Source organism: Gnatocerus cornutus, chromosome 6 (assembly GCF_029298725.1).
Source record: "Gnatocerus cornutus isolate USDA-ARS CGAHR chromosome 6, icGnaCorn1.1, whole genome shotgun sequence".
In the NCBI taxonomy this organism is placed as follows: Eukaryota; Metazoa; Arthropoda; class Insecta; order Coleoptera; family Tenebrionidae; genus Gnatocerus; species Gnatocerus cornutus.
Window position 1 is genome coordinate 5,021,608 of NC_142238.1, and position 16,181 is coordinate 5,037,788.

General features: G+C 37.3%; 2 protein-coding genes, 1 long non-coding RNA gene and 1 other non-coding gene across 4 annotated transcripts in view; 1 reads left to right on the forward strand and 3 right to left on the reverse strand.

The window, feature by feature from the left end:
• Positions 1–2,531, reverse strand: part of neur (E3 ubiquitin-protein ligase neur) — a 27,541-nt gene extending 25,010 nt beyond the window's left edge. Inside the window, exon 1 of the mRNA XM_088039385.1 lies at positions 2,349–2,531. Coding sequence (XP_087895511.1) covers positions 2,349–2,376 — 28 coding nt within the window. The 5' untranslated portion in view covers positions 2,377–2,531. The remainder of the gene's footprint in view (positions 1–2,348) is intronic.
• Positions 2,531–2,951, forward strand: LOC148172314 (uncharacterized). The gene is made up of 2 exons (XR_015770279.1): positions 2,531–2,737; positions 2,798–2,951. It is a non-coding gene; the product is annotated as an uncharacterized LOC148172314 (long non-coding RNA).
• A 1,442-nt stretch (positions 2,952–4,393) lies between these two features.
• Positions 4,394–16,181, reverse strand: part of sli (slit guidance ligand) — a 96,960-nt gene continuing 85,172 nt past the window's right edge. The window contains exons 3-27 of the mRNA XM_088039383.1: positions 11,807–11,878; positions 11,646–11,717; positions 11,521–11,592; positions 11,150–11,221; positions 11,028–11,099; positions 9,662–9,897; positions 9,400–9,544; positions 8,973–9,044; positions 8,854–8,925; positions 8,733–8,804; positions 8,613–8,684; positions 8,495–8,566; positions 8,285–8,448; positions 8,010–8,160; positions 7,817–7,963; positions 7,626–7,769; positions 7,414–7,577; positions 7,160–7,364; positions 6,968–7,111; positions 6,848–6,919; positions 6,274–6,794; positions 5,850–6,227; positions 5,051–5,800; positions 4,532–4,671; positions 4,394–4,480 (exon numbers count right to left, since the gene is read on the reverse strand). Coding sequence (XP_087895509.1) covers positions 4,394–4,480; positions 4,532–4,671; positions 5,051–5,800; positions 5,850–6,227; positions 6,274–6,794; positions 6,848–6,919; positions 6,968–7,111; positions 7,160–7,364; positions 7,414–7,577; positions 7,626–7,769; positions 7,817–7,963; positions 8,010–8,160; positions 8,285–8,448; positions 8,495–8,566; positions 8,613–8,684; positions 8,733–8,804; positions 8,854–8,925; positions 8,973–9,044; positions 9,400–9,544; positions 9,662–9,897; positions 11,028–11,099; positions 11,150–11,221; positions 11,521–11,592; positions 11,646–11,717; positions 11,807–11,878 — 4,168 coding nt within the window. The remainder of the gene's footprint in view (positions 4,481–4,531; positions 4,672–5,050; positions 5,801–5,849; positions 6,228–6,273; positions 6,795–6,847; positions 6,920–6,967; positions 7,112–7,159; positions 7,365–7,413; positions 7,578–7,625; positions 7,770–7,816; positions 7,964–8,009; positions 8,161–8,284; positions 8,449–8,494; positions 8,567–8,612; positions 8,685–8,732; positions 8,805–8,853; positions 8,926–8,972; positions 9,045–9,399; positions 9,545–9,661; positions 9,898–11,027; positions 11,100–11,149; positions 11,222–11,520; positions 11,593–11,645; positions 11,718–11,806; positions 11,879–16,181) is intronic.
• LOC148172316 (U11 spliceosomal RNA) lies at positions 9,144–9,273 on the reverse strand. The gene has a single exon (XR_015770318.1). It is a non-coding gene; the product is annotated as a U11 spliceosomal RNA (small nuclear RNA).

A 16,181-nucleotide genomic window follows, 5' to 3' on the forward strand; every position in this document is an offset into this window, starting at 1 on the left:
AATGTTACGTGAAGTATTATTTAAAACTGGCCTTTGGCACTTGTCCAGTTACCTAACTAAAATGTCAACATACCAAATTACATTTTGATTAAAAATTCCAGTGTGAATAGTAAAGCTTTTATTGTTCACAACAAGTCATAATCAGATTTACGCGAATTTCAATTATAAATCTAATTCCAACAAATTGGAGGACGAATCGTAAAACTGCAATTAAAATATCACACATCCCTAAATAACTTTAAAATTGCTTCATATACAAAACTGCATTGAAATCTTCACCTTTACAGTCTTTACACCACCATCAACGCCAACGCTTTAGAATTCATGGTGGGTTTCTAATTAAACCTGCCAGCGATGCTCGTTTCACAGATTCTACGTACAATATTATTCCCAATCTTGTTTACTATTATATAGCGAATTTCATTATAACTAGATAGTGTGCAAAATTAGCCGTGCAATAATAATTTAAGTGAAACCACAGGAAAGACCGTAATTAATAGTTTTAATTTGAATAACGAACGGGATAATTAGAAGAGGCGTATCATGGTGAGTTTATAGAATAATGAACGAATCAGACAGATTGTAAGACCGGAAGCTGTTTCGACGCGTTTTAATCATCGTGGGCTGTAAATGGTGTCTGGACATTACTTTACTTTAAATGGACACATGGAGAAGGTGTCATTGCTTCGAAGAGCGATAATGTAATATCATAACTTCATGCGTATTTATTTAATATTCTAACTTGAAGCAGTTAGTTTCCACTTTATTCAACTTAGTTTTAATTAGAAACAAAATCGCTGGCACATAAATAAAACTCAGAACAGAAACGCATTTTCACACTTTCTGCAACTTAGTTTTAATTACCAGCAAGTAACTGCAAAGTCGTAAACGATTTTCCTGGGAACAGAGCTCAGCGTTTCAATTCGAGATTTTTCTTTTGACAGGTAAATCCGTCAAATCGGCCCCAATCCTTCAATTCGGAATTCAAATTTATGTACAGATCGTCTGGAATACATACCCATCAGCATTTGATTAACGGAAAAGACGTGACTGGAACAATCAAAAAATTTTACGCCAGCAGATCAAGTAATAAACCACTTCGAAACACATGGACGACCTCCTGAGACGAAATTCTCATCTGGGAACCATCTTTTACAACATTGAAGGATGAAAAATGGCCACAATGGGAAAGTCCAGTCACGTTCGAGCAGCCCGTTTCAACATGTTTGACAATTGCTTGGTTCAATTATCCAATTCGAGCTGATTACGGTCAGAGGTCAGGTTCTAACCGGTATGTAACAACCTCTGGACCTTAGGTCTAATTCATGTAATAACACCCAATGGACATTATTAAGTGTGGAATAAGAATGGGATGGAAGTGTGGGTGTTGGACGTGGTTATCTTATTATTCATGGTCGAATTCGTGCGTTTTTTTGGGGTACCATAGCACTGAAATCATCTTTTTTACTCGCATTTATCGATAACGAAATGTAATGAGGCAAAAAAGATAAAAATATCAAACAAAAGGCAGCCCACAATACAAACAGATAATTCAAGTGCGTGGGAAAAAGCCAATTCAAATTTTCTGCGGTTATGAGACTCGAGCGAAAAACCTACTTTTAAGCTCAATTTTTAGTTTTTATTTTATACGCTTCTTTGGATAGTGAAAGCAGGATAGTAGTGCATTAAAAAACCCTTCTTCGTTCCCAAATTTTAAAATACTCAGGTGAATATTTAATAAAAGAAGAAACAATTTAAAAGGATGAAAATGCTCCTCAGTCACATGACACGTTAAAAAAGAAAAAAAAACAGAAACAAAATTAAAAAAACAAACAAGATAATGCACTTTGAAAGCTACCACAAGAAAAGAAATTATTTATAATGAAGACGGACAATTTGAAAAAAAGGTGGTAACGAAACCATTGCTATACAACATAATAAACGCCCGTGTATTTCTAGTTGCATACTCTAGTCTCTTCCATGCTAATAAAATTAAAAAGTTTGATTATATAAATTATATTTTCTGATTAGCGCTTGATTATGACTGGCCAACATTGTTTGCAATTCAAACAAACACAATTACATAACAAAATTCTAAAATAACAATAAAACTTTATTTTTAACCTTTAACCTTTTGTGTCATCCAGTCTGCTTCCTTCAGTAAAACATTTGTAGTCGCTCTTATCAAAATTATATCAATTACTTCTAATAAACACTCTATCAGCATAAATATTAAACTGATATTTTGCAGATATAATAAATCACAAGCATAACCTCAAATACAAACCAGAGAAACGTAAAAAAATAGTTTAATAAAGAAAGACATGCAAATTAAGAAGTTAACTTACTTGGTATGCCACTGGTGGTCTGTCCCATTCTTGTTCTTCGAATAAAACGTTATAAAAATATTTTTTAACATAAAATTAACATTTCACGAAATGGCAACGATTAAAATAAAACCAAAATTTAAAAACTCAACAAACATGGAATCTAATTCCAAGATAGAGCGAATCTAACACATTTTTTAATTGTACACTACACGAAAAAATAAACACATTCTTATGATTTTTATTTGACACTTTTGACAGATTTATGACATATGAATGGAGTGAAGTTTGAAACAAATTGAAACTGTCAAAAAGAAAACCGAAATTTAAATCGTTGTGCGCGAGTTTAAGGCGATACGAAGAATTAATTCACATTTTTGAAGCCACTACAGTATTGTGAACCATTTCAGGTATGATTCAACTAGTAAAATACCCATTGACAACATCTTGATAAACTTCAACTTTTTTAGGTTAGGTGACATGTGCGAGGTGACAGAGGGACACAAGTCTTACGATAAATTTAATATATTTTTATACACAAGTTTAGATATAAATTACAACTATTAGGCATAAATTAACATTTGTGTTACAAAACTTGGTGTATGTATAAATATTATTGGCCTATATGAATAGTGTGGAAGTTTAACTTAAAATTACAGCAGGTAGAACTTAAAATAATACATGTAGGTATGTTTCTATAATATACAAACTAAAATATTTATTCTCACATTCACTCTGAGGGATTTCAAAAATTTCGGATCTGCAACCCACAATACATGGGCTGCCTTAATGGAATTTTCATTTTTCGTATGTAAAGTGAATGAAATGCCAGTAATGGTAACAATACAATCATAAATAAGTTTTGTAATAAATTATCTCAGTTTCTATCGCTTTACATACGTTTTTATGAAGAAAAACGAAAAGGATTTAGTATTTTCTATATTAAAGTATTGCGTGATGTTACTTTAAATTAAATTATGTAAACGTACGTTTTCGAAGTGTTTTACACATTAAACTATTCTAAGTTAGTAAACCTTGTAAGTCAAGGGCCATGCCGCTAGTCACAATTCTAACAAATTCTTATCAGGTTTTATAGTCAGTTCTGAGATTCTATTTGTCATGTCAAAATAGTATTTATATACTATCGCTAATTCGTGTCTTTGTCAATCAGTGCGCCTGGTTAAACCACTAAGAAATATTCTACAGAGAGCTGTTGCAAATTATAAGATATGGGGCACGAGGATTGTTGAAAAATAATGTTGAGGACAAAATTTGAACACTTGCTAATACTATTTAGGCGCTTGAACATACATGTTGAACATGCAGATGCTAAATATATAATAGTCTCTAGCGCATGCAACAGAGAATTTATAATCCATTACAGTCCAGAGTGGCTATTTTATATAAAACGTAAACATGTAGTGACAAATTAGTTTTCTTCTTCACTGACTAGTCAAAAATGTCCTGTTTTGAAAACGATATGTTATGTATAAAATAGCCACCCCGCAGAATGTTAAAGCGTATAAAAATCCATGTCGTATTAAATAATATTTAAATAGTTCCTTATTAGGTATTTATAAACTTTATAATGATAATATCCTCTTCTACCACCAATTCATCTGCTCCATCCTTATATACATCTTCTGTTTGATCCACAAAATGGCTAAATAAACGAAAGTGGTAACCGTGACAAAGTAGAGTAAGGCCGAAAGGACACAGTACGGCTCATGTCCTTTTGCATACCCTAAATATTTCGTTTTATCTACAGGACTTTCGTAACTCTCTACGATAACATCATCATAATAATTACTATACGTTTGTCTATGGTTTTGAGATTCGGTAAAATCAGTCAGTTGCAAATGTCTTGCATTATTATCGGTTTCGTTCTCCACAAAGAACGTTAATTTGTAAGGTTCTTGTTGATGTTGAGGGGCGACGGATGGTTTCAAGTTAAGTATGTGCTGATTGAGATCGGCAGTCATGGGGGCTCGTTGGGGCTCGAGCTGGGAATTCGCAATCTCGATGTGAGTTTGCGTGTTAGAATTGTGAGTAGCGGCGTTTGTCAGTCAGTAGCATTTTTTTGTACATGCACATTTGCGCACGATGTCTATATCTTTGGTGTAACGAGTACCATCGGAGCAAATTATGCGGACCTAGAAGAAAACAAAATTATTTCTTAAATCGTGTAAAAAACCAGTTTTTACCTTTCTTCTTTTACTCTTCCGTGCGTGACAACAACTTGATGCGCAGCTTCCGCTGCATTTTGCTATTTTCAGGGGCTTTCTTGACCGACAGTCGTTTTCTGTGTAATACTCTCGCTTCTGTTCTTTGCGACATGTCGGAGCTGCAATTTCAAGTTTCAGGGTTTTGTTAGAAAATTGGAATGAGTCTTTTTTTGTTTAGCTTTTTTGTGAAATTAGAAATTTATCCAGATTAAATCATTTTGTCTACAAAAAGGAGAAAACTTGTAATTTAATGTAAATGAGTTTTTCCGCTTTTAGCAATCTAAAATTAAATTCCTCCTTTTGGTATCTTTAAATCAACTTTACTACTACCATTAGCTATGTTAGCAGCGATGTGCTTCCACTAATGAAAATGAATTTGCACCACACCGTTTTAACGCTTTTCAACTATTCTCGCACCAGCTTATGAAACAATGACCTGCACCATTAGATAGCTCGCCATGCTAATAAAGAAGTTAGCTGTCTACCAATGATACTTACACTCATCCTTACCTTGTTCGCAGTACTTCCCCTTATACCCAGGTTTGCATTTACATACATACTCCCCATTATTTGTAGGCACACATTTACTATCATGTTTACAATGGTGATCTAAGCATGGATCGGACGGACTTGCTGCAGGTTCTTTGACCATTTCGTCCATTTCATCTTCTTGTTCTTCGTCGTCTCTATCATTGTCCATCAAACCACACCCTGGTTGCACTTTTTGTTGAGTTTGAGCATTACCGAAGTCCACTTGTTTGTGGTTGATCCAGACTTCTTTCATACAACCATGAAAACTGGTCAGATTTCGAAGGTGCCATTGTGTGAAAGCCTGGCGACCGGGTTCTGGGGGAATACCACCCAAGTACATAGGGGTGCTTAAACGGAGATAGTCCTTGGAGCCTTCGTTGATGATAGAGCGAGCCGGCCCCCTGTCGACTCTCAGAGTAAAGTTCTTTTTAATAGCGATGAGTTCCACGATGTGGTAAATACCATCGGACACCATCTCGAAACTGTACATGGTCGAAACTGGGTAGTTCCCGACATCGTAACTGACTCTGATTCGCCCATTGAAGAGTTCCACAGCCAAGTGCTCTTGGTGTCCATCATACATCAAAACTCCGTTCTCTTGCGATGTGGCAAACACTATCGTGACGTTAGCTTCAGGTTTAGTCCTCAGCGGCTCCAATTCAACGTACGAAGTGTTGTGTACGAAACTCAAACTCGTCAAGTACTCACAGCGTTTACCTGAGAAAAATTTCTTTGTAGTTTTTATTTGTTGCATATCCACTCTTACCTGAGTACCCGGGGGCACATTTGCAGAGATAATCGTTGGAGCCCGACGGCTGGAAGCAGACGCCATGGACACAGTCGTGGTGTTGACAAGGTGAAGTTTGAGGGTACATCATAGCAACAAGTGGAGTGATCTCGCAGAATTTACCACTAAAGTCGCCGTCGCACTTGCACTTATATTCGTTGATCCCGTCGATGCACGTTCCTCCGTTCTGGCACATGTGGTTTTCACAGTCATCGATGTTCATCGTGCAATTTTCACCCTTAAAGCCTGGTAAACATTCGCAAGTGTAATAAGTATCGTGGTCCACGCATCTGGCGTTGTTTTTGCAGGGGTTGTATTTTTCGGTACAAAAGGGAATTTTGGTTTCACAAAATTGACCTAAAAGAGAGAGGATAACTTTGATTTTAGCAACTAGAGATCTTACCCATAAACCCAGCTGGGCATTTGCACTCATACGAGTTAACACGGTCCACACAAGTCGCGTTGTTCTGGCACTTGTTACTCTCGCAGTCGTCGATGTTCGTTTCGCATCTTAACCCAGTGAAGCCCGCTCCACAGACACAACTGAATCTTCCCTCTTCTAAGACTTTGCACGAGGCTCCGTTGCGACACGGATTCCCGTAACAAGCGTCAATCATAAACTCGCAGTTTTTCCCGTGGTAACCAGGAGCACATCGACATTCATAGTCTCTTTCGGGTTGGGTGACGCATTTTCCGCCGTTCTTGCAGGGGAAGGTGAAGCAAGCGTCGCATTTCGCCAAGATTTCATTGCTGACTTTTCCTTTACACTGGAAGGCCGTGGATGGGGTAGACAGAATAGATTTGTCTTTCATGCTCGGAGGTTCAGCACAGTGGGCAATTCCGGGTTCAACGTAATCAACTTTGACCCAATCGGAGAGCCAACGTAACGAGCAATCACAGTAGAGTGGATTAGATCCCAAAGCTCTGCAAACAAGTGATATAATTCCGTGTTTTGAAGAGTTTTCAGTCGTGCTTACATGTGACTGATCGATTTCAAATTCGCAAATGTTCCTTCAGGGATCATTGATATTTCGTTTCCGTGCAAGGATCTAAAAACTGAAGGTGAAAGATGAGTTTCATTGTACAGATAAACTTACAGTATCCTTAAGGATTTTAAACCGGTGAGGGCGTCGCGTTGGACACATTGCAACTTATTGTAGCTTATTATCAGAGTTGACAGTTTCGATAGGTTTGCGAAGGTATAATTTGATAACATTCCAACTTTGTTGCTGCTCAGGTCTCTGAAAACAATCAGTTGGTGATAAAGTTATGAAAAGTGATTTAAGTACAGTCTGGTTAGAGACTTCAAGTGACTTATCCTGTCGGCTTGGATCACAGAGATATCGTTGATATCTAAATAAAGTTCTGAAGTTTCTTGAGGGATTCCTCTTGGAATTTCTGTAAGTTTGGCTCTGGAGCAACGCACGACTGTTCCGGTGCAGGAGCATTTCGGGGGGCAGTAATTCTCGCCTAAACATCCTTGATCATTCTCACCTAAAAAAAAGACATCGTTCATCGCCCTTAAAACGGAATTAACACTTACTTGTACATTTGAACTCATTTTTAGGCAGCTCTTTGATAAGGACGTCTTTCACTCGCACCGGACTGGCGCACTTAGGTGGCGACCCACTCAACCCTTTATTTTTCAACCAGTCAGAGAACCACGCTAGGTGACAGTTGCAAACGAAAGGATTCTGCATCAGATTCCTGGAAGAGTCAATTCGAATTTACCAGAACAACAGTTCGAAAACTTACAGTGTGTGGAGCGATGTCAAGTGATCGAAGGACCCTGGCATAACACATGTAATTTGGTTGTTATTTAGGGACAAGACTTTGAGACTGTGGAGTCCAAGGAACATTTTATTGTGGACTTCTAACAGTTTGTTCTCTGATAGGAGTCTGAAAAAAAGCGGTATTATTGTGTGAGAACAATAGCGGTAGTGTACAGTTCGTAGATCCGGGATGCTCCTTCAAATGAGTTTTCCTCGATTCCAGTGATCTGGTTTCTTCTTAAATCTAAGCGGATGAGGTTTGGTAACCTCCCGAAGAGCCCATCCGATTTTATTCTGCCGAGTTCATTGTCGTGGAGCAACCTGAAAAGCTATCCTAGAATCCAACAATCACAGGATTGATATTTACAGTTCGGTGGTGTACAACGGCACGTCCCTTGGGATCTCTTTCAATCCTTTTCCGGAACAGTCGACCACAGTACCATCACAACTACACCCAGCTGGACACGCGTTGTCAATGAGACATTCCCCAGCAAAGCGCGTCCGAAACTCTTCCTGACCTACAAAACACTCTCTGGTATACTATCCACTTATTCCAATCAAATGATGTGTTAATAATGTGATGAGTGTTAAACAAAGAAATGAACACCATTCCCACTGATAAAATCAAGTGGAGGTGCTTACCCTTACATTTAAACTTTTCATCCTTCAAAGCTTCGATTCTACGCCTTTGCATTCGCTTTGGGGTGTCGCATCGGGCACCAGACGTCTCAATGGGGTTTCTGTGGAGATATTCTGCTAGCCATTTCAAATTGCAGTCGCAGATGAACGGATTGCGAGCTAAATGTCTGCAAAAAGATTTATCATGGCGTAATGACGACGTTGTTAACTTACAGTGTCTGGATGCTTCGCAAAGAGTCGAAACTGCCGTTGGCCAAAGACTGGATGTTATTATCGTACAGCGACCTAGAAAAATTCTTTTAAAAATGTTCAATACGACACTCCGACTTACAAAAGGCTCAGACTGTGCAAATCTTGGAAGGTGTCTTTGCGGATACATGTAATTTCGTTGGCGTTTAAAAGCCTGAAATTGTAAAAAATACAAATGTGTCAGGTTCCGGTTGTTACTTACAAGAGTTGTAACGAAACGAGACCCTGGAAAACTCCGGCTGGTAAATCCTTAATTTTATTTCCGTATAAAACTCTGAAACGGTTGCTTTTAAATTGAATGCGAGATTTAGAATTCTACTTACAGAGATGTGAGGGCTTTTAATCCTAAAAACGCATCTGAGGCTATTTTCGAGATCTTATTGTTACTTAAGTCTCTGGAAAGAAGTAATTAGAGGTGTTAAGTGGGAAAAAAGCGACTTACATTCTTCTTAGGCGCTTGTGGGCGGCGAAAGCTTTCGGAGGGATTTCAGTTATCTCGTTTTGTTCTAATCGCCTGAAAAAAAAAACGGAATTATTCAGGACCCTTTTGAAAACGTTTCAATTAATGTTTTTAATTGGGGTTCAGGTTTAATTTAATTTTCTTTGAATTAGAGGGAGCGCCTCTGGAACAATGCCAAGAAACAGCTCCACGGGAACAAAAATTATGTGCTGGGTATGTCTTGATTGCCATACCCCATAAGGTTTTAAACCTTATGTGCTATTAAGTAGCAAGCACCCTTTTTTGTCCGTTCCGTGGAGCCCTCTTTTCTTATAAGCGCGAAGGTCAGCAAAGCACTCGCGAGATATATCCGCAGCGCCATCTTGTAACCCGAAGTTAAATTACCCTCCCGAATCAATACAACCCTTACAATTCTGTAGTTCCCTCCGGAAGATGATCAGGAACTTTGTTCAACCCCTTCTCCCGACAATCCACGATGCCATCTGCACATCTGCATGGATGTGGACATTGCGGTTCACTGATGCATTCTCCGTTGATTGCTCTTTCTGCTAATCCTGCAAAAGATTTCGATCGGTTTTGGTGTTTTGGAAAAAAAAATTTGAAAAATTGCATCGTGGTGGTAAATCAACAGGTTGTTTAACTGGTTGCCTAACTCATCGGCGCGCACTTACCCGAGCACTTGAATTCCTGATCCTGCAGGTCTGCGACGTTTTGTCCTTTGAGATGGTTGGGTGAATGACACCTGGTGTATTGGGCCAGGCGTGGAGAGTGCCTTAAATACCTCGCCAACCACGACAATTGGCAGTCGCAATGGAGAAGATTATCGCTCAGCCGCAGCGTTCGTAATCGGAACATATTGCTAAACATATCTTTGCCGATCCACGTGAGGTTGTTGTTATTCAAAGTCCTGTCGACAGTAAATTGAGTTTATTAGATGCGATGGGTTGGACATCAAAGGGGAGGACTGTCTGCTCCATTTTACTTTGATAGTTTTTCTTAAGGCGATACGAGAAGTCTCTGATGTCTGGTTGTTTTTAGACGGCGATTTGTGTGTTTAGGTGATTTTGTAACGGAAGTGATAATGATTGTCGTTATTAATTCTGCCAGAGAAACGGCTTTGGAGCTTGCCAAAACAACAAAGTTTTTTCTTCGTAATATTGGGGTGGAAGTTTTGATTACCTATTTAATTCGGTTCGGGCGGAAGAAGTTGTTTTCCGGTGGGAAGTAAAAGGGATATAGCACGAAAGTTTATCATTCTCAACTCGATTTGCAGTTATTTTTAATACGAGAATAATACAGGGGCTTGACGTACATGTAAAAAGCAAACTTAACTTAATTATAATAAAATCAACAATCTTGCACTAATAAATAAGGCAATAAACTTCTGGCAGCTTTAGAGTTCATCTTCGAGCGTTTTAGTGAGTCCGCTCCATTTAGTTTTATTGATTTTTAAAAGAGCCATAGATTGGTCACATTGTTTTTAGAAAATAAAACTGATACCATTAATAACTGCGCGGTCATTTCCTGGGATAACATTGCCCTAATGCACCTGTTGCACCGCAATGCAGTTACGTTGTTGCTATTATCCTGGCTTATATTACCACACACAATGTATCCTTACTGTTCGTTTTATAGCATTATGTATCATAACCCGATTGATCGTTCGGCGGACGTAAAGCAACGTTGAATGGAAAGCTTGAACATAGATTTTAATGGAATAATTGAATTTGTGCTAATAAATGGAATTTGAAATAAAAGATGCCACATTTTAGCAGAATGCGTAATAAAATTCCGAGGTTTATAGCCATATTTTGAATTGATGATGAAATTTATCGAGTGAAACTCCGGTTTTACCGTGAATTATACGAACGATGACTAGATCACGTTTTAGTGGTCTCTTAGGCACATTTAAGCGGTTTTACCTGACCTAAACAGATCACACTATGCAAAACTTGTGCGAGGAGATGATGTATTTCAACACCAAATTACCATAACTCACCGCGAAGTGTGTTTATTAATTAACCGAGAGATACTTACAGAATTTCCAGGTCTTTGAAGCTCCTCAATGCTTGATCATCGATGCAGGTAATTCGATTATTGTCGAGTTGTCTGTTAAATAAAAAAATGAGTCTCATCAAAGTCGGAGTCAATTCACTTACAAATTTTTTATTGCTGTAATTCCCCTCAGGGTCTTTCTACCGATTACGGAGATCATGTTATGGCTGGCATCCCTGTAAAAAATTAAAATGACGAGATAATTTCAAACGGTAATTTTCCTCTATTAGTCAATGTTATTAGCGTCAAATACTAAAAAGTGATTTGTAATCTAATCGAGTATGAAGATGATCGGAATAAATTATGGTACGGCCAATATAGTATTAGCATAATTGCATACGTAGGGTCAGTTTATCATGGATGACATTAATTGTAATGTATGAATGAAAAAAGCTTAGAGAAGATGAGATTGTTAGTCAGAGTTTGGTGTCTTGTTACTTTAGAAGAATATCATCGATTGTATTCGAGTACTTACAATCGAACTAAATTAGGCGTAGTGGAAAACAAGTTGTCTGGAATGTGTCGAATATAATTTCCATTAAGTCGTCTACAAACAAACAATTTTAGCTAAAATTTGTTTTCCTTTTGTTCGCCACTTACAATCGCTCTAAATTTACAAGATCCTGAAAAGCGTCTCTTTCTATTGTGTGTATCTGGTTGTCTGTAAGTTGCCTGAAAAAACACCAGTTTCAGCCACTAACCCCATTTCTTTCATGACCGACTGTTTTAACGAATTTAAACAAGAAAACTTTTCAACTTACAATATCCTAAGCTTTCCCAGATCTTGGAAATCCGATTCGAACAAAACCGTGATGTTGTTGCCTTGTAAATCCCTGAAACAAAAAAATCTCATCATTATTCCAGTCACAATCAAAATAAAAATCAAATTCTGAACCCATTTCGTTCAATTAATTCGGTTTTGACGGAATAATTGGATTAAATGCCCGTTGTCAGAGTGTAAAATAGACTTTATGGTTCGCTGCTAGAAGGACATTTCTTATGAAATGCATCCAGTTGGTATTCTTGACATGGCTCCCCTTTATTCAATTAAATCCCTCAGTCAAATGCTCCGCCGTGTTGCTGTGTACAATCAACCGACTATTTTCAGGATAAATCACGGCAATCTGGACGACTTTACCAACAATGTTTCAAGAAACTTTGAAAGAATTCATTAATATTTCATGAATTATATTGCGGCTTGATAGATTGAGGCTATTAATATCAGAAGCGAAAACTTCTGCGCTTTACCACCACTGCTAATAATAACGACGCTCTTTGTGGTGAAGGATGACACTTCCGCCAATTAAAATATCGTTAAAAAATGAACAAAATTCTACGACTTTGCACTTTCACTGTCACAGCTCTTGTACTTCTCTTTTTTTTGCCAATTATTTTCTGAATAAAATAAATTCTAATTCTAATGAATGGAAAAGGCTCCGTAGATGCAGGAATTCAGGAATCTATGTAATGTGAAAGCTGATAGATCTGGAGGATTTTAAATAAAATTGATTTCAAGAAAGTAGAAATCAAAAGCACGCTTCAAAGAGTTTGGTGAAATTACAAAATTTATAGGATTAGGTGAGTACAGTAAAGCGGGAGAATCCTAGAATCCAAAGGTTTTGGAGCAGTGAATACAAAAAATTGATTTAGACTAGGCACACAAAAATAAAAAAATGATTACAATGTATCTAATCAATTTAATGGCGAAGTCGACGAGCATTTGAAGTCAGTCTATATTCACTACGAAATGTAAAGATTCTATTGTATATTTTTGCATATTTTTTCAGTGGGTTAATATGTTCATATTTGAAAACTTATTGAAAATCTGTTAAGAAATTTATGGCCCCGTCCGAGTGCTAAGGGCAAGAACAATAGCATTCGCCCGAGTGGCCGTCTAATTTGATTAAAATTTAATAATTTAATAAAAGCTATAGACCAGTTTCGGCAGATTAATTACGTTCTATTCACCAGCGATAAATCATAAGCGACGTAATTGGCTTAACAAAACGAACGGGATTGATGTTTGTTTTAGCAAGGGTTTGAACTTCAAACGTAACCGAATTGCGTTTTGAATGCACCGACCAGAATTTAATTTTTAAACAAACACATGTTTTGTATTAATTCTTAGTTTAGAAATGCAAATAGCCCGCGTCGACCTAAATACACAGATTTCGACTTGTTTTTTTCCTGAAATTTTAATCCGATTTGTTTTACGTAACAGCCGCTGGTAGGTGATTCTTTGATTTATAATGCGATTACGTTGATTGACGAATTTATTTGAATTCATCTAGAAATTAAACGGTTCTATAAATCTTAGCTAATCTCTCGAGTTAAAACTTTACGGTCGTATGTGAGAATGTACTTAATGGCACTCGATTAGGTTGACGTTCGCGTGGGAATAATCAAGAACTGCAAATAATAAATGTTATAAAGTTGAAAATAGATAACAAGGAGCTGTATTTGTCGTGCATACATGTCAATTTGACATGGTCTAGTTTGTTAGGGACAACGGGAAGTCGGAATCTTTTCTCAGACACTCCTTCAGGCTGTAATCTGGAGATCTCACCCTTTTTCTTTGGCGTGATTTGTTGCGTTATCTACATCATCCTTGAAAAAAAAAACACTGAAACACTTAATATAACGAGCACGAAGACGGATATTTCTGATTTGCGCAAGAATAAGGAAATCATTATCATTTTAGAGTCTAATAACTTTAATCGCTCATCGATCGTTCCATCACGAGTGGTGTGGCTAATCTACGACTTCGGGAATTAACCCCAAGGAGGTTGAACTTAATCCCAACATAATACTTCCCATACTCTATCGTAACATCGCATTTCCGAGTTTAATCCAATATAAATAGCTCCTCCAGTAGTGTACCACTGCCACAAATACAACAAATTCTTTTTGTGCAGAAATCTGCAATAATCCATTTTAATATTCAATTTACAATTGCGTCCGTGAACACGCACACAATCGGGGTGTAATGAATATTAAATGGATATTAGCAGTGATATTGGTGAATGCATGTGCCACAGGTTCTGCTACATTAGTATTCAAATAGTGAACTCCGTATTTATCATAGGCGGACAAGCCGAATAGCGTGGAATAATTTATTTGTCAACGACGGCTTTTGTGAAGTTTGATGCCCAAAAAATACGAGGTTTCATTTAAACGTTGTCCGATTTTTATATCGAGATGAGAAACTCTCATTATGAATCCCGGATTTTTATTTCTCCGGGTGTTGCGTGATTTCTGTACGGATTGGCAGGATTTACATAAACATTGTAGGCGACACAAATGATTATTTCTCACGAAATATGCGATGGCTTAATTTTTACAACATTTATTTGCCTAAAAGGGTTTTTATCTGATTGAATTTCGAACGCGACGAAACAGTTTTATTTTCGCTGCTTCGTTCGTTGGGAAATTTGCATTTTTATCACGAGACGCTGTGGGAAAATGCAGCCCTCGAAATTAAGAAATAAAGCGGTTTTCTGGGTTGAAGTCGACCGGAGAAGATCGCTTTACACGATCATGATTCTCATCTCAGGAATTATTTTCTCGTTTTCTTTTAACAACATGAGACACGCACGAGGAAGTAATATTTACAAGCAGATAAACAACGATTTCTACCAGCTGCGGGTTGCATTATGCTAGAGCATTGTTTTCCTGGGGATTCGGTTGTCGTCAGTTGGCGGCGGTGTTTGCATTTTATTCCAAATGTCGATGTTATTGCTTTTGGTTTATGTTTCATTGCAAGTGCTACTAAAATCATACGTCGGCTTTTATACCACATATTATTTCAACCAATTGCGTTCCGTTCGGGGGTGGTAAACAAACCGTTATTATCACATTTTTCTAAAAAAAAAACGAACAATAATTCGTAGATAACAACTTTCCCGCCTTAGAGAGTAAACTAGTGGTAAATTACCTATGCGCTCTAATTAATAGCAAGTTCTTGGACGAGTCTTGTAAACTTTCCAACTTCATCCAGAAATAAAACGACCTATCCATGTCCCAAAGCTCCTAGTTAGCAATATTATGAAACAGTCACCCAAATACATGTGTAGTTACTTTAATGAGAATTCGTGTGCAATTGCTATTAACGAGAAGTCCCCAAGGCAAGAAAGGAAATGTTTTAAGCAATGACTGCTTTGATTGAGTTTCTGGAAAAATGCTTTGGTCGTAAAATTTTATCTGCCGATCTGTTTGTTATTTCTTTCATCGTCTTTTATGCTATTTTCTTTGATGTAATGGGTCCAAATATTACCCAATACTGTTAAAAAATAATAATTTTAAGTGGGTTAGGGAATGGCCCTAACAATGTGGTCATATTCTTGATTAAAATATTCCACAGAGTACTTAAAAATATTACCAATAAGCTAAAATAAAAAGTTCCATTCAATTTTGTAAGTAGAGACATCTCCAGCTAATAAAGTTAATATGACAGCTTGCGTTTGGTGCGAGTCCATGAAGTGATAAAATACTGGACAACCTGTCACCGGAACCATCAATTTTTATCGATCCATTGACGTTCAAGTTAAATTATAAATTTAATGGTGTATAAATTATCACAAGAGACAGCGGCTATAAACACTCTGGATTTTTGTAATAACGAAGTAACAACCAATTTAACTTTATTGTTTCCGTCGTAAAGATGAGGAATATCGCCATTTATATTATTGGCAATATCTAGCTCAACTCGATGGAAAAGTGGGTGGAGTACCCCAATAAACTCGCCTGTTGGCAAACCCACAGAGTCGTAGGTCACGGTGATGTTCGACATATTATCGAATACCATACTGATGGTACTTAAAAAATATTACCATTGTATTCGATTTTAGTGGGTGGGAATCTTTTGAACTACATACATAAGTTGCCTAAAGACTTGACAGGTTTTATTCTCTTGCGCCACAATCGCTACGATTAAAGGTGGCAGTAATGTGCTTTTGAAATAATGGGTTGGTATTAAGATTTCTCTGTTACCAATTCAAGTAGGAATTGTTATAAACACGATGCTTAGTCTCGGAAAAAGAAAGATAAGTGGACATTGTTGTAAACCTACGTCTTGTTTCAATGTTTCCTGCGAAATTAAATTGATGCAGATCAAAATCTATAATATCACCGATTCTG